Source organism: Schistocerca americana, chromosome 7 (assembly GCF_021461395.2).
Source record: "Schistocerca americana isolate TAMUIC-IGC-003095 chromosome 7, iqSchAmer2.1, whole genome shotgun sequence".
Classification (NCBI taxonomy): domain Eukaryota; kingdom Metazoa; phylum Arthropoda; class Insecta; order Orthoptera; family Acrididae; genus Schistocerca; species Schistocerca americana.
This window is the reverse complement of record NC_060125.1, coordinates 436,329,681-436,350,935: the sequence shown is the minus strand read 5'-3', so window position 1 is coordinate 436,350,935 and position 21,255 is coordinate 436,329,681. Positions and strand designations below refer to the sequence as shown.

The window sequence follows — 21,255 nt, the reverse complement described above, 5'->3', positions numbered from 1 at the left end:
CACACACAAATGGTTGCGTTACAGATTTTCGTTGGATGTGACTTACGTGAAATGTCGGTTTGGAGTGTTTGTTTTCATAACATGCGTCCAACAGATGTGGATACATTCCCACTGCATTCTCATTGTTAAACACGTAAATTTTTCTCACTGAACACTTTAGATTTGTCACTGAAAATATTTCTACTACGCACAACATGTTTTGGTACATACAGACAAAAACCAAAGATCCACTTCACAGTAGTCACTTCAAGCCAAATCAGTGTGCCACAGAAGCCAAACCTAAATATGCTACCCTCCCATACATAGGCCCACAATCATACCCAATAGCAAACTTATTTAAAAAGAAAAATATCACAATCAGCTTTTCCACAAATAATAAATTACAACAAAAAGTAATCCATGATGTAAATACCTCCAAGAGCCCCTACCGGAAATCAAGAATATACAAACTCAAATGCGACACATGCCCAAAATTCTACATTGGACAGACAGGCAGGAGCTTTGAAATTAGATACAAAGAACACATTGATGTTTTAAGACTTGGAAACTTGAACAAATCTGCATTTGCAGCCCATATTGCTGAAGAAAACCATTCAGTGAGAAACACTGAGAACAACATAAAAAATTTTATATCTAGCAGACAAAGGAGCCACTATGAATATATTAGAAGAAATAGGAATACACACACACAAAACCAGCACCCCAGACTATATCCTTAATGAACAAACAGAGTTAGCTAACACCCCTTTCCTGAAAAATTTCCAAAAATTGTTTTCCAGCCTCAAAAAGGATAATAATATTTCTATGCCTATTTGCAGATCAAGGCCGGCCGGTGTGGCCGAGCGGTTCTAGGCGCTTCAGTCCGGAACCGCACTGCTGCTACGGTCGCAGGTTCGAATCCTGCCTCGGGCATGGATGTGTGTGATGTCCTTAGGTTAGTTAGGTTTAAGACATTCTAAGTCTAGTGGACTGATGACCTCAGATGTTAAGTGTCATAGTGCTTCGAGCCATTTGAACCATTTGCAGATCAAGTAGCAAATTTATGTGTTACTATAATCCTCATGATGCTAAATGTAATTAAATAATGTACTATTTTACCTATAGAGTATTTAAAAGAAGAGGAACAATTTTGTAATTAATGTAACAGTATCAATGTCTCTGTACTAGTGTAAAAAGCATTTCAGTTGCATAAGTGAATATATGATCCTTTTCCAAACATAGGACATCTTCAAATGTTACGATATATCATAGCATCTTTGATGCTCATATGTTTGTAAGCTCTTTGTATGTATCAGTATGTATCAAAACATGTGCGTAGTAGAAATATTTTCAGTGACAAATCTAAAGTGTTCAGTGAGAAAAATTTACGTGTTTAACAATAAGAATGCAGTGGGAATGTATCCACATCTGTTGGACGAATGTTATGAAAACAAACACTCCAAACCGACATTTCACGTAAGTCACATCCAACGAAAATCTGTAACGCAACCATCTGTGTGTGGCGTGCTTATAATTATGTATTACTTATATTTTAAGACAATTTATCTGTAAAAAACGCACCACATGTTATAAGGAAAGCGTGTAAACCGTCTGCAGATGAATCATAAGAATTAGAAACTGGTAACGGTACCTTTTGAATAAAGGAAGTAAATTTGTGGCTGATTGCTGTCCCAACACCAACATTTCTTTTCAGCCATTTTCTTATTTGTGGTCCAACAAATATACCCTCTTTCAACTTTGCCTCTCTTAATTTGGGAAACTTTTCTTTTAAGTGACTGAAGACCTCACCTTCTTTCTCCACACCTTTTACAAAGTTCTTGATGAGGCCCATCTTGATATGAAGGGGAGGCAAAACGATTATATTGGGCTGAACCAATGGGATATTTTTCACATTTACGTTTCCAGGAACATATGACTTCCCTGTAGGCCATTCCTTGACTGTATAGTGGTTCTTGTTGTCACAGCTGTCCGAAAGGCACAAAAAGCAGCAGTATATAGTGAATCCAGCCTGTAAACCTGTAAGGAGTGCAACAGCTTTTAAATCATGGCAAAGCTGAAATTCGTGATCCTTATATTTGATTGCCCTCTAGCAGCAAAGCCATGGTTTCATAAGTTTCTTTCATGTCTATTGCGTAAGCCAAAGCTACACATGGAAATTCACTGCCATAATGCAGTAGTACTGCTTTCGAGCTGTTTTTACTGGAGTCAATAAATAGTCGCCACTCCTGTGGATAATGTTGTACACCTAGCTGCGTCATCAGACCATTGACATCTTTACGTATACATACTGAATTCTGCATATTGAAATATTGAGCGAAGGAAGCACCTCTTGATCTGAAACGGAAATTTTTGTCCCTGGAGTTAAAAGGTTACGTTGTTGCAGTCTCGACCCCAAGAGCTCAGCTTGCTGTTTCGAAACTTATAGATCGCGAACAAAATCGTTCTATTCCATTTGGTTAAAGAGCTTAGGTAAAGTGTCATGATATAGAGGGCAGTACTCTTCCATATGTTCAATACTTTCTGATTCACTTGACATGGTGTCTGGTTCCGTGGCTTTCAAGTTACAAACAGGAACAAGCAGCCTCTCATCGTGGGGCACAGGCAAATGCACTGAAGATACATTTGGTTGCTTCATTTTATGTCTAGTTTTGTTTGAATGTCCCGAAATATTTGTAACGCAGAAGTAACAGTCTGAATAATGGCCATTTGGCTCACACCACAACATCGGAACAGTGAATGGCATGGCTCGGCGTTTTCCTTTCAACTACTCAGTTAAGGTTATAGTACAGGTAATGCAGGCAATATGAGGAGCAAAATTTTTATCTTGATCACCAACAGGACAATCAAAATAGTAATTGGTTTTCTTTGGGCTTTTGGAGTGAATTACCCACACACATAACAAAAGTTGTTGGGGTGGTTTAGACAGCAACGAGATTTACTAGTTGCCATTTTGCTTAGTGTAAGTCTTAAACACAAAAAGTTTGCACTATCTTTCACAGGAAACACTCACTGAGGATCTGTTTCACATCACTGGGATACCACACCAATCATTTACTGACGATTTGTAGATCTTCTAGTTTTCCTCTGCAAACCAAAAACAAGCAATTAAACATCGAAACAGAAGAACAGCAAAAAGAGAAATACTGAATACGAAAAATAAAAAAACCTTTAAAAACTCCAAAATGGTAGGTGCTAGAACATTTTGAAAGGTATATTCGGATTCTACACACCAAAATACAAATAGTTGACGTATCACATTCCAGATGCAAAATGGCTGCTAACTAATATCATCGAAAGAGATTCTAGTAGTACGTGAAGTACATCAGCGGAAGGACACAATCAATACGTTCACTGATTTTATTGATGACAGTGTCACTGAAACAGGAATGCTATATATGGTTTTCCAAAATTACTTCATCAAAGAAGACGAAATAAATATTTCAGAATTTGAACCAAGAGCAGCTGCCAGCACGAGTAACTTAAAAGTAGTTATCCTGAGTGTAGCGAGGCAGATCAAATCACTTAATAAAGGGAAGGCCTCCGGTTCTGATTGTGTCCAAGTCAGGACACTCTCATTGTATGCTGATACAATAGCTCCATATTTAGTAATCATTTACAACCGATCCACACCTGGAAAACTGCACAAGTCAAAGCAATACCCAAGGAAGTTAATAGGAGTAATGCGCTGAACTATGGACCCATATCGGTAACGTCGATTTTCAGAATGATTTTGGAACACATACTGTGTTCGAACACTCCGAGTTATCTGGAAGAAAACGATTCATTGACAATTAGCCGACACAGATTCGGAAAATATCGTTCTTGTGAAACACAACTATCTCTTTCTTTTCACGAAGTAGTGATTACTATTAACAGGGGATGTCAAACTGATTTCGTATTTCCAGAAGACTTTTGACACCGTACCTTACAAGCCATTTCTAATCAAACTGTCTCAGTTGTGTGACTGGATTCGTGAATTCCTGTCAGAAAGGTCACAGTTCGTAGTAAATGACAGAAAGTCATAGAGTAAAACAGAAGTAATACAGGGTGATTCAAAAAGAATACCACAACTTTAGGAATTTAAAACTCTGCAACGACAAAAGGCAGAGCTAAGCACTATCTGTCGGCGAGTTAAGGGAGCTATAAAGTTTCATTTAGTTGTACATTTGTTCGCCATTTCAGCCAATAAAGTTTTTCGTCCCTTTTTCTTCGAAGGTGCTACTGTAACTGGACTACAGTATCTGGAGATGTTAGAGAATTGGCTGTTCCCTCAGCGCGAACAAGAAGCACAACAATTCATATTTCAGCAGGATGGAGCGCCACCACATTGGCACTTATCTGTCTGTAACTACCTGAACGTCAACTATCCGAAGCGATGGATCGGCCGCCAGGCAGCCCGTGACAGAGCACTTCATCACTGGCCTCCAAGAAGCCCTGATCTTACCCCCTGCGATTTTTTCTTATGGGGGTATGTTAAGGATATGGTGTTTCGGCTACCTCTCCCAGCCACCATTGATGATTTGAAACGAGAAATAACAGCAGCTATCCAAACTGTTACGCCTGTTATGCTACAGAGAGTGTGGAACGAGTTGGAGTATCGGGTTGATATTGCTCGTGTGTCTGGAGGGGGCCATATTGAACATCTCTGAACTTGTTTTTGAGTGAAAAAAAACCTTTTTAAATACTCTTTGTAATGATGTATAACAGAAGGTTATATTATGTTTCTCTCATTAAATACACATTTTTAAAGTTGTGGTATTCTTTTTGAATCACCCTGTATTATCTGGTGTTCTCCAAGGAAATGTTATAGACCCTGAGCTACATAAACGACAATCTGAATACTGTTAGATTTTTTGTAGATGATGCTGTCATTTAGCGTCTTATAAAGTCATAAGATGATAAAAACAAATTACAAAACGATTCAGACAAGATATCTATATGGTGCGAAAAGTGCCAAGTGCGAAAAGTGTGAGGAGTCTGCTAAACTTCAGATACACGATAAATCACACATATATACAGGCTGTAAACTGAACTAAATACTTAGGGATTAGAATCACGAGTAACTTAAGCTGGAATGATCATATAGATAATGTTGTGGGTAAAGCAAACCAAAAACTAAGATTTATTTGGCAAAACGCTGAGAAAATGCAACAGATCTGCCAAAGAGATTGTCTACAATACGTTTGTAAGTCCTCTTCTGGAGTATTGCTGTGTGCTGTTGGATCCGCGACACATAGAATCGATGGAGGACATCGATAAAGTTAAAACAAGCATACAGAGCTTCACGTTTATGATACGTGAAGTGGTATGGCAGTCATTAAAACAAAGGCAATTTTCGTTTGGCAGGATCATCTCATAAAATTTCAGTTACCAGCTTCTGCTCTTATTGTGGAAATATTCTGTCGGCGCCCACCTAAATAAGGAGGAATGAACAGCTAAATTAAATAAGAGAAATCAGAGCTCACGCAGAAATATTTAAGTGTTCGTTTTGCCCCTGCCCTATGCGATAGTGAAATGGTAGAGAAATAGAGCGAAGGTGGTCCAATGAACACTCTGCCAGGCACTCAGTTGTGAATTACAAAGTAATCATGTAGGTGTAGATGTAGATTCGCAGGTGAGATTGCTGTCTTCAGCGAAAGGGAGGAATACGTTACTCCTAGCTTCTTTGTGTGGTTCCATATCGAAGCATGTAGTACACTTCCCATCAACTTTGACGTTTGCTGCATATCGACTTCATGGTGTTGCAAATTTTATAGCCAACTGCATATATCCTTTTTTTACTGTACAGAGTGCACAATTCGTCCAGTGTCAAACTAATAGAAATAAGTAATAAACTTACCTAAGGATCACTTGATGATGCCGAATATTCTTTATTAGTTGGTGATACATTTGCTTGTGACTACCATTCTGTGTGTACACAGCTACAGGCCCAGGTAACGTGTGGCCCGCCGCTACTAATTTTCCACGAGGTCTACGATGACTGCTTAACAAACTGGAAGTGACCCGGTCTCTATGTACTCCCTCATCTCTCTTGTAGGGCTCGGTCGTCTCGTTCTCCCCGAACTTCCCCATCGCCATCATGTTGTTGTTAAGGACGTGCAGCTCGGCAGCGATGCTCAGCATGAGGACCGCGAAGAAGATGTTGAGGTAGACGGACACGGCTATCGCGACGACGATGGTGAACACCTGCAGCACGTAGAGCAGCACGTACGTGGGCGACTGCTGCAGCGCGTCGGGCAGCCACGTGGGCAGCGGCAGGCTGCGCCCCTGCGGCGAATCCTCTCCACCGGAGAACAGCGGCTCCAGCATCCACATCATCGTCGGGATCCCGGTCATCACCTGCCGCACGCCCGGCAGGTTTCTTGCAGAGTGAGCTACAGGTCTGTGCTATCTCCCAAGTAACATCGTTCTATTACGACAGGAGAAACTGACTGAAGTTGTAATGTATGAGGACTATTCGGAATGCAAGGGACGGCCGGTTGCAAAATGGAAACCACATTGAAAAATCAAAAAATTTTTATTGGCACAGTTAGCTACACTTTCCAGCTACTTCTCTACAGGCTGGTCCATTGGTTGTGACCGGGCCAAATACCTCACGAAATAAGCATCAAACGAAAAAACTGTTGTTATTGTTGTTGTGGTCTTCAGTCCTGAGACTGGTTTGATGCAGCTCTCCATGTTACCCTATCCTGTGCAAGCTTCTTCATCTCCCAGTACTTACTGCAACCTACATCCTTCTGAATCTGCTTAGTGTATTACTGCAACCTACATCCTTCTGAATCTGCTTAGTGTATTCATCTCTTGGTCTCCCTCTACGATTTTTACCCTCCACGCTGCCCTCCAATGCTAAATTTGTGATCCCTTGATGCCTCAGAACAAGTCCTACAAACCGGTCCATTCTTCTTGTTAAGTTGTACCACAAACTCCTCTTCTCCCCAATTATATTCAATACTTCATCATTAGTTACGTGATCTACCTATCTAATCTTCAGCATTCTTCTGTAGCACCACATTTCGAAAGCTTCTATCCTCTTCTTGTCCAAACTATTTATCGTCCATGTTTCACTTCCATACGTGGCTACACTCCATACAAATACTTTCAGAAACGACTTCCTGACACTTAAATCAATACTCGATGTTAACAAATTTCTCTTCTTCAGAAACGCTTTCCTTGCCATTGCCAGTCTACATTTTATATCCTCTCTACTTCGACCATCATCAGTTATTTTGCTCCCCAAATAGCAAAACTACTTTAAGTGTCTCATTTCCTAATCTAATTCCTTCAGCATTACCCGACTTCATTCGAATACATTCCACTATCCTCGTTTTGCTTTTGTTGATTTTAATCTTATATCCTCCTTTCAAGACACTGTTCATTCCGTTCAACTGCTCTTCCAATTCCATTGCTGTCTCTGACAGAATTACAATGTCATCGGCGAACCTCAAAGTTTTTATTTCTTCTCCATGAATTTTAAAACCTACTCCGAATTTTTCTTTTGTTTCCTTTACTGCTTGCTCAATATACAGATTGAATAACATCGGGGAGAGGCTTCAACCCTGTCTCACTCCCTTCCCAACCACTACTTCTCTTTCATGCCCCTCGACTCTTATAACTGCCATCTGGTTTCTGTACAAATTGTAAATAGCCTTTCGCTCACTGTATTTTACCCCTGCCACCTTCAGAATTAGAAAGAGAGTATTCCAGTCAACATTGTCAAAAGCTTTCTCTAAGTCTACAAATGCTAGAAACGTAGGTTTGCCTTTCCTTAATCTTTCTTCTAAGATAAGTTCGTACGGTCAGTATTGCCTCACGTGTTCCAACATTTCTACGGAATCCAAACTGATCTTCCCCAAGAACGAAACTCGTCTAGCTTGAAGGGCGAAACCAGATGGCACTATGGTTGGCTCGCTAGTTGGTGCTGCCACCCGTCAAACGGATATCAATAGGTTTTCTTTTAAAAAATAGGAAACCCCGGTTTTATTACATATTCGTATAGTACGTAAAGAAATATGAATGTTTTAGTTGGACCACTTTCTTCGCTTTGTGACAAATGGCGCTGTAATAGTCACAAACGTATAAGTACGTTGTATCACGTAACATTCCGCCAGTGCGGACGGTATTTGCTTCGTGATACATTACCGTATTAAAATGGAGCGTTTACCAATTGCGGAAAAGGTCGATATCGTGTTGATATACGGCTATTGTGATCAAATTGCTCAATGGGAGTCTGCTATGTATGCTGCTCGGTATCCTGGACGACATCATCCAAGTGTCCGGACCGATCGCCGGATAGTTACGTTAGTTAAGGAAACAGGAAGTGTTGAGCCACATGTGAAACGTCAACCACGACCTGCAACAAATGATGATGCCCAAGTAGGTGTTTTAGCTCCTGTCGCAGCTAATCTGCACATCAGTAGCAGAAAAATTGCGCGAGAATCGGGAATCTCAAAAACGTCGGTGTTGAGAATGCTACATGAACATCGATTGCACACGTACCGTATTTCTGTGCACCAGGAACTGCATGGCGACGACTTTGAACGTTGTGTACAGTTCTGCCACTGGGCACAAGAGAAATTACGGGACGATGACAGATTTTTTGCACGCCTTCTATTTAGCGACGAAGCGTCATTCACCAACAGCGGTAACGTAAACCGGCATAATATGCACTGTTGGGCAAAGGAAAATCCACGATGCGACAAGTGGAACATCAGCGATCTTGGCGGGTTAATGTATGGTGCAGCATTATGGGAGGAAGAATGATTGGCCCCCATTTTATCGATGGCAATCTAAATGGTACAATGTATGCTGATTTCCTACGTAATGTTCTACCGATGTTACTACAAGATGTTTCACTGCATGACAGAATGGCGATGTACTTCCAACATTATGAATGTCCGGCACATAGCTCGCGTGCGGTTGTAGCGGTATTGAATAGCATATTTCATGACAGGTGTATTGGTCGTCGAAGCACCATACTATGGTCCGCACGTTCAGCGGATCTGACATCCCCGGATTTCTTTCTGTGGGGAAAATTGAATGATATTTGCTCTCGTGATCCACCGACAACGCCTGACAACATGCGTCAGCGCATTGTCAATGCATGTGCGAACATTACGGAAGGCGAACTACTCGCTGTTGAGAGGAATGTCGTTACACACATTGCCAAATGCAATGAAGTTGACGGACATCATTTTGAGCATTTATTACATTAATGTGGTATTTACAGGTAATCACACTGTAACAGCATGCGTTCTCAGAAATGATAAGTTCACAAAGGTATATGTATCACATTGGAACAACGGAAATAAAAGGTTCAAACGTACCTACGTTCAGTATTTTAATTTAAAAACCTACCTGTTACCAACTGTTGTCTAAAACTGCGAGCCATATGTTTGTGACTATTACAGCGCCAGCTATCACAAAGCAAAAAAAGTGGTCCAACTAAAGCATTCATATTTATTTACGTACTATACGAATATGTAATAAAAATGGGGGTTCCTATTTAAAAAAAAACGCAGTTGATATCCGTTTGACCTATGGCAGCGCCATCTAGCGGGCCAACCATAGCGCCATCTGGTTTCCCCCTTAAAGATAGACAAGTTTCGTTCTTTTTAGTTTTTTCATTTAACGCTTATTTCGTGAGCTATTTTGCCCGGTAACGATCAATGGACCACCCTGTATATATTCGCCGCTACGACTAAGACATTTGTCGTAGAATTGTACCAACTTTCCAATATCCTCGTCATAGAAGGCTGTGCTTTCTACCAATTCTTTGTGTTGATCTGCAGCTTGTTGCCTGTACCAAAACGTTTTCTTCGTAGCCAGCGGTTCATGTGAGCAGAGATGAAAATCTGAGGGATCCAAGTCCGGCCTGTATGATGGGTGATCATACACTTTCCAACGAAAACGTTGCAGGAGCGTCTTCATTGTCCCTGCAATGTGTGGCCGAGAATTGGCATGAAGAAGGATATGCATGTCAGATACGTTGTGAAGGCTGCATGAAATCAGGCGAAATTTCTCACCGGCGCTCATGCTTGACGGGATAGACTATTTTGTAAGCATCATTACATGCTTACTATGCACTCAGAACTAAAAAGAGCGAGATCCACGGGCATACTAGGGACACTATCTAGCACATGTAAGCAATGCTTCATCGGATTTAAACTGTAGTTTCCATTTCACTATCGACCAGACCTTACTTTCCGAATATCCGTCGTAATTTAATATTCTTTTATCTTTTAATGAAGCAAAATCGATCACAATTCCTATCAACAAATTCTTTGACAATAACCTAAACTGATATTGCAATTTTTTATACGAAAGATATGTTTAAAACAACAGCACAACATTGCTGATTGCTTGCTGATTCTGAAGATATCTTACAGTCATTCTGAAATTGTATTTTAGGATCCCTGTAAGTAATGCATATTCCGAATGTTGTTGCACTCTGAAGTTCAATTAAACGATTGTTTTGAAAAATGACCTTGATTCCAAAATAACAAAAGAACATGTTTTACACATGCAGCTGCAAACCATACACACAAGATGAATTAATATTTATAAAATATTAATCATAATTTTTTAATTTCTTCATTATTTCGAAAACAGTTCATTCATTCATCATTGATTGTCGATGAAATCCGTAATATGGATTTGTGGCGTAGAATGGAGACTCAGAATTAATTTTTTTTTTGCCTCCAATTTAGAAAACGCCACAAAGCATGGGGTGGATTACAGAGCTCTCCGCCTTCGTACCGAGAGAGGTCTTATGAAGTTTTCTTACAGACGTTAAGGATAAGATATTTTAGGTAGAAGACACAAATTTCAGTATACAATCAAAGCAGCGGGGTATGTGGTGAAGCAATGCTCTGATGTACGAGGTATCTCCACAAAGTAAGTTCCGTTTGGTTATATAATACAAACGTGTACAGATACAGAAAAAATATTTATTGTACAAAAATCTACAATTGTTAAACTACTTTTCTACATAGCTTCCGAAATTTTGTAGGCACTTGTCTCAGCGTGGCATAAGTTTTTGTATGCCTTCTTCATAGAAGGTTGCCGCTTGTGTATTCAACCATGTGGTAACATGTTTTTTCAGCTCGTCACCATCGTTTAAGTGTTGACCACCAAGGACAGATTTAAGTGTAAGAAGAGATGAAAGTTGCTAGGAGCGAGGTCCGGGCTGTACGGAGGATGATCAAACGCGTCCCAGTGAAATTCCCGTAAGAGTTGTTCGGTCACATTCGCCGTGTGAGGTCGGGCATTATCGTGAAAAAAAAAACAAAAAAAACAACGCCTTTTGACAGTAATCCTCGGCGCTTGTTCTGTATTGTGCGGCGCAATTTCTTAATGGTCACGCAGTAACCATGTGCATTCATTGTTTGGCCTCGCGGTAAGAAATCAATCGTCAAATGCTTTTTCTGTCCCAAAAAACGGTGCACATGACTTTTCAAGGTGTCAAGATTTGCTTAGGCTTAACCTTCGTCGGGAATGAAGTGTTCCTACATTCCATTGATTGCCGTTTTGTTTCAGGGGTGTTGTACGATACCCAAGTTTCACCCCCCATGACTATCCGAGAAAGAAAACCAGAGCCTTATGTAGCGTGTCAAAAACTGAAGTGCACTGCCCATCCCTTGCTTTTGTTGTTCAGCAAGAATTTTGGGTACCCAACGTAAGCAAAGTTTTCGAAATTTCAGTTTTTCAGTAAAAATTTCATAAATTAGTGTTCGTGAGATTTACGGAACTTCCATAGCGAGGGCACTATGTGTAAACGTACGGTTGTGCTTAATCTTCTCTTCAATTGTGTGAACTAGTTCATCAGTAACCACAGACACGAGTCCACTTCGTTCTTCATCGTGCACTTCATCACGTCCTTCATTGAACAGTCTGACCCATCTTCTAACTCATAGCATTTTGTCCGTAAACCTCGTCGATTTTCCGATTAATTTCCTTCGGTTTAACTTTCTTAGCATTTAGAAAACGAATCACAGATCTGATTTCACACGCGGCGGCATTTTCAATTACGACTGACATTATAAATAATCACTACAAAGCACACATCGACAGCAGCGAACTGGAAATGGCGTACATGTCTTCTCCTTGCGTCTGAGTAACTGCCGCACATGCTCGGAACTGTGATCGTAGCGCTGCCGCTGATAGAAATAGAAACAGAACTTACTTTGTGGACGACTCTCGTATTAGGCATCCAAAATGAGTAAGGCAGGGGAGAATACGCTTAACAAAAATGTACCATAAAGCCTTCTTCGCTTCAGTTCGATCCAGTCGCTCTTCCTTAGTTACACGATGTATCTACCTAATCTTCAGCATTCTTTTCTAGAACGCCTTAACATAAGCTTCTGTTTTCTTCTTGTACGTACTGTGTATCATTTGCATTTCAATTCCATACAACCACACTACAGGCAAATATTTTCTGAAGCGAGCAGTACCACGCCTCTTGCCGGTAATCAGCCAGAAGTAACCAGTCGGCCATTTTCACTCTGCCGTTGCTTTCGACAGTCAGTTTCCGTTTTGTCGGTTTGCTTTCAGTGCCGCCTGCTTTCAGCCGTCGACCTTGGTTGTTATCACATTGTAGACTTTTGCTTTGAATTGTGAGTTGGAACGTGTCTTGCCAGCCACTGACGTTCTTCTTAGTTACTGTGTGTTTTCTGTAATGTTGTTCGATCTCCTAGTGGGACTAGCGTCATGCTTTTTACTGCGCATTTATTCTTCTTGTTTTTCCTGCCTTTTGTCTCATATCCTCATGGTGTCTGCATGTTAATACTGGATTTGGCAACGTTTGTGGTAGAGGGTGGCCGGATGAGCTTCTCGTCACTACTCCTCCTCCCTCCTTCCCTCCCCGGGACGGTATTTGTGTATCCCGACTGTCTGCGTCTAATGCTAATGCATGTGAAAATGTGCGAACGTTTTCTAAAGTTTGAGAATCGTGTAACTGAGGCGGGGCGTGCGTACCGGCCCGGTATTCAATTAGTCGGATGAGGGAAACCACCTAAAATCACGTTCAGACTTGCCAACACACTGGCCCTCACCGTTAATCCGCAAGGCGGATTCGATCTGGAGTCGGTATGTCTCCCCGTGTCTGTTATGGCAGTAATAATTGAAGTATTTTGTAACTTCATACTTTCCAATGATATTTCTTAATGCAAGAAATTTCTTGAAATAGTGAAAATTTCAAAATGACTTCGAATCGAGGCTATGATGGGTAAAAGCGTCTTTACATAGCACTGACGTGAGACTAGCATAATTTGCGTATCAGAAGCCTGCTGATAATTAAACAATTAATAAAGAACTGAATGTTTTTCACCGAGTCTAATTTGTTTGCTAAGTGCATCATACGTTAAGACACAACCATGAATATAGTAAATGTTGGCATCAGTGGTCTCGTGGATTGATCATGGTTTCTTTTTGCGAGTCGTGGTCTCGATTGCCAATCCCATCATGTATTTTAGACAAACACGAAATGATCTCCTACTCGTCTAGTAATGCCAAGGGAAGAACATCATGTTGCACCGTAGTTCATAATCCTCATTATAATCATCACATCCCTTCACTACCAACTGGGGCAGAGCTAGTTTACATTGGGCCACAGCAAAGGCGGACGTCGCGGCAGACTGTCGCTTCCTTATGCTGTAAACTTAATTTTATTTCATGGGCCAATAGTCACTTCAGGTCACAGGGCTCTTATTTTATTTGAACTCGAGACGTGAAAAATTTGATGCTGGACTGGGACTCGAATTCGGATCTCCTCTTCCATGGTATCTGACCACACGGAACGATATACTGTAGTTTTGTTGTTTTCGCCAAGACTGCAGACTCTTCTAGGCCTCCACGAAAGGCACATATGTGTGTCCGAATCCTGGTCCAGCACAAACATGTTCACGGTTTCATTTCAAGCCCTAGCGTATTCACACCTAACTACTATTGATAAATAATTTTCATTTTTAATGTCTCGCCGTGTGATGACAACAAAAACGATAGGTGATATTATTTATAGTCAAACATGCACACATCTCAATGCTGATGAGCAAGGAATTCGTGGACAGAAACCAACGGCGGTAGGTGCCGGATGCGATTCCTGGACAGGCAAAAAAATTGTATCCCCATTTCACAATCAGATATCTCGCTGCTGGAGAAAAATTTCGATATCTAACATCCGGTTTTACATAGTTAATAATCTGAATACGTGCTGTGTTCTAATCCGAGTCACAAAACTTTACATAATGGCACTTCGTTTTAAACACGTTCAAACTTTGTTACTTGAAATTATATTAAACGTTTTTCGTGGTTAGTTAACAAGGAGATAATGGTGTTGACAGGATTCTAGGTAGGGCACAAAAGTCTTCAGATTTGCTGACCGATACTGGTAAAAACTTCGATATGTCACGACTCTTTGGCTTACTCACGTGACGAACGTTGCTGTGATCGAATCTCTGCCAGGCACGAAAGCTTTGGCTAGTTACAGCGGCTGTATGTACTTGGTTCTAGTCCAGATGCAGAACCAAGTTTTTTGAAAGTTAAAAAATGTGCTCAAATAATTGCCGAATCATGAGTACAGAGAAACTACTGGTGATACGATGTTAATTTTGATGTTTCCATAGAGCGCTTGTCGGTGTTAAACGCGTTGCTTTTAGTGGTATCGATACCTACGATGCCACTGCTTAGGTTGGCACTACGACAGACACCGACGACAGCGCCCTCTAGCCGGCGCTGGAGAGCTCGACGAGCATCGCTATAGATTCGGCCCATTTCATCAGATGCAGCCAGCCAGAATTTCGCTTTGCTTGCTCTACATACGACGGGTCTAAGACTTTGTATCTGTACAAAGTTATGTATTCTTCTTGCACCAGTAAACCACTTTTACTCACCGCAGCACCGACGTAATTTTCCTTTTTCCTGTTCCTTACCCACGCGCCGCCTCCCAGCCAGGATACAAAACTATTAACTGATTAGTTCAATATCAAGTTTGTGACCAACCATTCGTATCAGGAACGACTTTTCACAGGTGTGGGAAAACCTTTTAAAGAGCGAAAATACTTCAGATTGTCATAGAACTTTAGAAGTCGAGATATTGTCTCAAAATCTCTTGTTCATAAAGATATTTAATTTTGCCTGAAGATTAGTGGAATGACTTATGTGATGGAGTTAGTTAACACAAATTCTAATAAGTTTGGTAGTGATTTTCAAATATCACTTATTGTAATAAAATTGAGTTTACAGGCGTTAGGGACTGTATCATCTCTAATGACGCATTTCCTGGTATTTACAGTATTGTGGTGTTGATTCGTTTCCGGACTGATTAACTTAAATATCAGTGTTCTCTAGTGAACTCTTGTGGTTTCCATTTTGTATAGTCAAACGACTGTAGAGCAAAGAGCTTAGATTACCTGCAAGACAGCTACGGTATGTGGGCTGCATGCAAATAGGTGAAACGCTTTTGGGTATGATAGTGCATTCACACTGCTGCCGCAATTTTTCTCATAGAACGCTATGGACTCTTGGTTAGAACATTATGCGCCTCCTCTATTATTTCCTGTGAGCAACAACTTCTGGACCTTCCTGACGATTTTATCTTATGTGCAATTCCTGTTGCTTGAAAGTTTTTCAGCCATAACCTGACTACGAATGCCAATGGTACGGGACCATTCCGTCTAAAGTTGAAATGACGACGGTACTCCCGTCTAACAGCAGCAACACAGTCATCATTCTTGTAAAAGGTCTTTACAGCCACAGCTCGTTCAGGATTGCTCCAGTGCTCCACCTCAGCAGATGGCGTACCTAGCTGGTATATATTACAAACATCCAGTGTTGCCAATAATGCCATTCACTTTTAGAGAATAATTAAAACAGCTAGTTTTTCTGGCACATTTTGTATTTTACAATCGTCAGTAGTTAAAGATTATGTCTCAGTCATGGTGTGATCAACATGGGAATGAACTTCAGCATATACTACACGCCCGAAATTATCAGTCAAGGACATTATGGAACATTAGGGGAAAAAGATGCTTAGAAAGTAATCCTGAGCTTGCAGCCGCAGATTCCGGATGTCAAGCGACACTGTAACTCAATGGTACAAAATTCTTATCAACTGAAATCGGGGCTCATCTGACAAGTCCACGGCTTTCCAGTCGGCTAGGGCCCAGCCGATAAGATCGCGAGCCCAAAAGAGGAGCTACAAGCTATATCATGTTAGAAAAGGCACTCGCGTCGGTTGTCTGCTTCATTAGCTCATTAACGGCAGATTTTACCCCACTGCCCCGACGGATACGTTCGGCGTACGTCCCGCATTGGTTTCTACGCTTTCTTGATGCAGTGTTGCTTGTTGCATACCCAGTACGAGCAGAATCAGCGCTAATCGAGAGGTTAAAGGTAGTTATCGAGTACTATTTATGTGTTTCAATTATTCTAACAGGCATGTGTTTCCGGTTGGCAGCGAGAATAAGTCAGCAGCGACTTACCTGCATGTAGCGCACGACCCTGGCAGCTTGGCTGCGGTAGATGGCGCGCACGCCGCCGCCTACATCCTCAAACTGGCGCCAGCAGCTCACCAGCTGGAGCGCCAGCTGCCGCAGACGCTTTCTGTGCCACAAGAAGGCCGCCACCTGCACACGATGCGACAGTGAGTGCACGGGAGATCAGCTGCTTAATGCATCTGAAGCTGTGTAAATTAGTGCGGGGCTGTAATGTTATGGATCTGGCAGATAAAAAAAAACGAGCCCTTTTATAAATGATCCAGTGTCCCAGAAAATATGGACATGAGAAAATATTTTCATGCACTTCCTTCCATGCGATTCTACAGCATTATACTCGTTTACATAACAGCCCAAGATCCTCTACAGAGATTTATTCATCCAGTTAGACCAAACATGCACTGTGCTGATAAAGTCATGATATACCTCCTAATGGCTCCTAATGCCTTGTCTGACCTCCTTTCGCTTGGCATAGTGCAGCAACTGGACACGATATGGCCTCCACAAGTCATTGGAAGTCGTCTGCAAAAATACTAAGCCATGCTGCCTCTATACCCGTCCATAATGGCGAAACTGTGGCCGTTGCAGGATTTTGTGCACGAATTGACCTCTCGATTAGGTCCCATAAAAGTTTGATGGGATTCATGTTGGGCGATCTACGTGGCCGAACCATTCACTCGATTTGTCCAGGGAACATGAAGTCCGCGAATGGCTACAAAAGATCTCCAAGTAGCGCAACATAATCATTTCCAGTCAATGATAGGTTCAGTTGGAACACAGCACCTAGTCCATTCCATGTAAACACAGTCCACACCATTACGGAACCACCACCAGCTCGCACAGCGCCTTATTGACAACTTATGTCCACGCTTCGTGAGGTCTGCGCGACACTCGAACCCTACCATCAGCTATTACCAACTGAAATCGGGACTCATCTGACCAGTCCACGGCTTTCCAGCCGGCTAGAGCCCAGCTGATATGATAGCGAGCCCAAGAGAGGGGCTGAAAGCTATATTCTGATAGCAAAGGCACTCGCGTCGTTTGTTTGCTGCATTAGCTCATTTCACCACACTGTCCTAACGGATATTTTCGGCATACGTCCCGCATTGATTTCTGTGCTTTCTTGATTCAGTGCTGCTTGTTTTTATTTTTATTTTTTTATTTACTCGTCAAGTTCCGTAGGACCAAACTGAGGAGCAAATATCCAAGGTCATGGAACGTGTCAGTATATAACATTACAACATAAAAGTAATAACAGACAAAAATAAAATGTTTATGAATCCGAAAAAGTTAATCCATAAGTTTAAGTAAACGCAGCCAACAATACAACAGGAATCAGCTTAATTTTTCAAGAAACTCATCGACAGAATAGAAGGAGTGACCCATGAGGAAACTCTTCAATTTCTATTTGAGAGCGCGTGGATTACTGCTAGGATTTTTGAATTCGAGTGGTAGCTTATTGAAAATGGATGCAGCAGTATACTGTACAACTTCCTGCACAGGAGTTAAGGAAGTGCGATCCAAATGCAGGTTTGATTTCTGCGGACTATTAACTGAGTGAAAGTTGCTTATTCTTGAGAATAAGCTAATACTGTGAACAAGAAATGACAGTAAGGAATGTATATATATATATATATATATATATATATATATATATTTCTTAAAATTGAGTAATAAGGTATTACACGTGTACTGACTTGGAATTATCAAGGATAAAACCTATGTGCATCAACACGTCATGCACAGAAGGATTAATCAATTCTGGTCTGATGGGTAATGTTGAACCTATGTAGGTAGTATATATATATATATATATATATATATATATATATATATATATATATATATATATTGAGAGGCCAATACCCAGAATTGTGAACAGGGGTCGACAAGAGGTTCGTGAACTTACACCACTTATTACCCGAACCGTACGTTTCTGAGCCAAAAACATCCTCTTAGATTGGGAAGAGCTACCCCAAAATATACCATACGACATAAGCGAATGAAAATAAGCAAAGTAGACTAATTTTCGTGTCGAACGATCACTCACTTCAGATACCTTTCGAATAGTAAAAATGGCAGCGTTAAGTCTTTGAACAAGATCCTGAACGTGGGCTTTGCACGACAGTTTACTGTCTATCTGAACACCTAGAAATTTGAACTGTTCAGTTACACTAATCATATGCCCATTTTGTGATATAAAAACCTCAGGTTTTGTTGAATTGAATGTTAGAAACTGTAAAAACTGAGTCTTAGAGTGAGTTTGCGTTAGTTTATTTTCTACAGGCCATGAATTTGTCATGAACCGCACTATTTGAAACCGAGCCAATGTTGCACACAACATCCTTTACTACCAAGCTAGTGTCATCAGCAAACAGAAATATTTTAGAGTTACCTGTAATATTAGAGGGCATATCATTTATATAAATAAGGAACAGGAGTGGCCCCAACACTGATCACTGGGGCACCTCCCCCTTGACTGTACCCCACCCACACGCCACATCACAGCCATTCTCAACATTGTGAATAACGACCTTTTGCTGTCTGTTGCTAAAGTAGGAGGTGAAACAATTGAGAGATACTCCCCATATTCCGTAATGGTCCAACTTCTGGAGCAATATTTTGTGATCAACACAATCAAACGCCTTAGTTAAATCAAAAAACATGCCTAGCGTTAGCACTTACAATTCTACGCAAACGCCGCTGCTCTCGGTCATGAAGTAAAGACGGCGCCCAATGCGTTGTCCATGATGAGAGGCAAAGCCTGAAATTTGGTATTATCGGCACACTCTTGATACTATGGATTTCGGTATATTGAATTCCCAAACGTTTTCCGAAATGGATTGTCCCAGGCATCTAGTTCCAACTACCACTCCACGGTCAAAGTCTTTTAATTCCCTTCGTGCAGCCCTAATCACTTCAGAAACCTTTCACAAGAATCACTGAGTACAAATGACAGCTGCGACAATGCACTGCTCTTTTATACCTTGTGTAGTGGTACTGCCGCCATCTGTATGTGTTGATATGGCTGTCCCACAACTTCCGTCACCTGAGCGTGAAAATCGTAGGAACTGCCAAGAAACAGCTTAGTGACTTGAAATCGGTGAAGTTTGAAGTGCGTTCTAAGCATTTCCATTTACTAATAAATTAAAGATGTATTTTGCGGGAGGGGAGGAGGGAACTCATCTTGAATGGAGCTCGTTTGGCGTTCTCTACTTTCGCCATAGCTCACATTCACCCACCAGGCACGAACTGCACCTTAATGGATTTCTATCTCTCTAAGATTATGTCACCTATGTCGCTGCAGCAGTGGTATACTACGCCCTTCGATGTGAGAAACATTTACGGTTGCGAAGTGACCTTTCGCCATTCCATTTAAACATGATGACACTTTGGGTTGTGCGGCGTGCTGTAGATTCAGTTAATTTCCAGAGTTCAAGCACAGTCATAAAGTGCTATCGACTGGCAAGTATCACGCATAAAGCTGATTTATTTTGTTACTTTCAATCAGTTATACTGCAACATATATTTGATAAAGTGAACGTATCTTACATTTGTTAAAATTGAGTAATAAGGTATTACACGTGTACTGACTTGGAATTATCAAGGATAAAACCTATGTGCATCAACACGTCATGCACAGAAGGATTAATCAATTCTGGTCTGATCGGTAATGTTGAACCTATGTAGGTAGGTGCCTAGCACTACTTTGAGGGAGATTGCTGGTATTTTTTTTTTTTTTTTAGGCTCGTAGAACATTTCTCCTGAACCTCGGATTTTTGGGCCGAGCTTAGGTCAACTGCTGTTTTATAGGCTATATAATATGGAGTGGTGCATTTTCAGTATAGACTGCAGATCTGAGCTACGTGCAGTTTTTATTGAATTTTTGCTACTCTTATCGTTAAAATGTGGATCGCATATTTAACTAGATGATAATGCAGAAATGTATTTCTAGAGTATTTGTAGTCTGATTTACAGCCACTTAATATGTTTCTCATATGCTACAACTATCCACTGTCCGTGTATTGATACCCGCATCCAGCCTCACAATTTGTCCATGGGCATTAAGATACAGACAAAAAGGGCAAGTACACAGTTTGGCGCACGAAAGCACATAACAGAAACACCTGTAAGTCCTTTAACAAGTGTACATGCTACTTTCAAACTTGAAGGAACAATACTGTCAGAATATACACTCCTGGAAATTGAAATAAGAACACCGTGAATTCATTGTCCCAGGAAGGGGAAACTTTATTGACACATTCCTGGGGTCAGATACATCACATGATCACACTGACAGAACCACAGGCACATAGACACAGGCAACAGAGCATGCACAATGTCGGCACTAGTACAGTGTATATCCACCTTTCGCAGCAATGCAGGCTGCTATTCTCCCATGGAGACGATCGTAGAGATGCTGGATGTAGTCCTGTGGAACGGCTTGCCATGCCATTTCCACCTGGCGCCTCAGTTGGACCAGCGTTCGTGCTGGACATGCAGACCGCGTGAGACGACGCTTCAACCAGTCCCAAACATGCTCAATGGGGGACAGATCCGGAGATCTTGCTGGCCAGGGTAGTTGACTTACACCTTCTAGAGCACGTTGGATGGCACGGGATACATGCGGACGTCCATTGTCCTGTTGGAACAGCAAGTTCCCTTGCCGGTCTAGGAATGGTAGAACGATGGGTTCGATGACGGTTTGGGTGTACCGTGCACTATTCAGTGTCCCCTCGACGATCACCAGTGGTGTACGGCCAGTGTA

At 41.3% G+C, this 21,255-nt stretch overlaps 1 protein-coding gene across 1 annotated transcript in view; it reads right to left on the bottom strand.

The window, feature by feature from the left end:
- Nucleotides 1-21,255, bottom strand: part of LOC124622987 — a 95,650-nt gene that overhangs the window by 59,954 nt on the left and 14,441 nt on the right. The window contains exons 2-3 of the mRNA XM_047148777.1: nt 16,476-16,619; nt 5,840-6,339 (exon numbers count right to left, since the gene is read on the bottom strand). Of these exons, the coding sequence (XP_047004733.1) occupies nt 5,840-6,339; nt 16,476-16,619 (644 nt within the window). The remainder of the gene's footprint in view (nt 1-5,839; nt 6,340-16,475; nt 16,620-21,255) is intronic.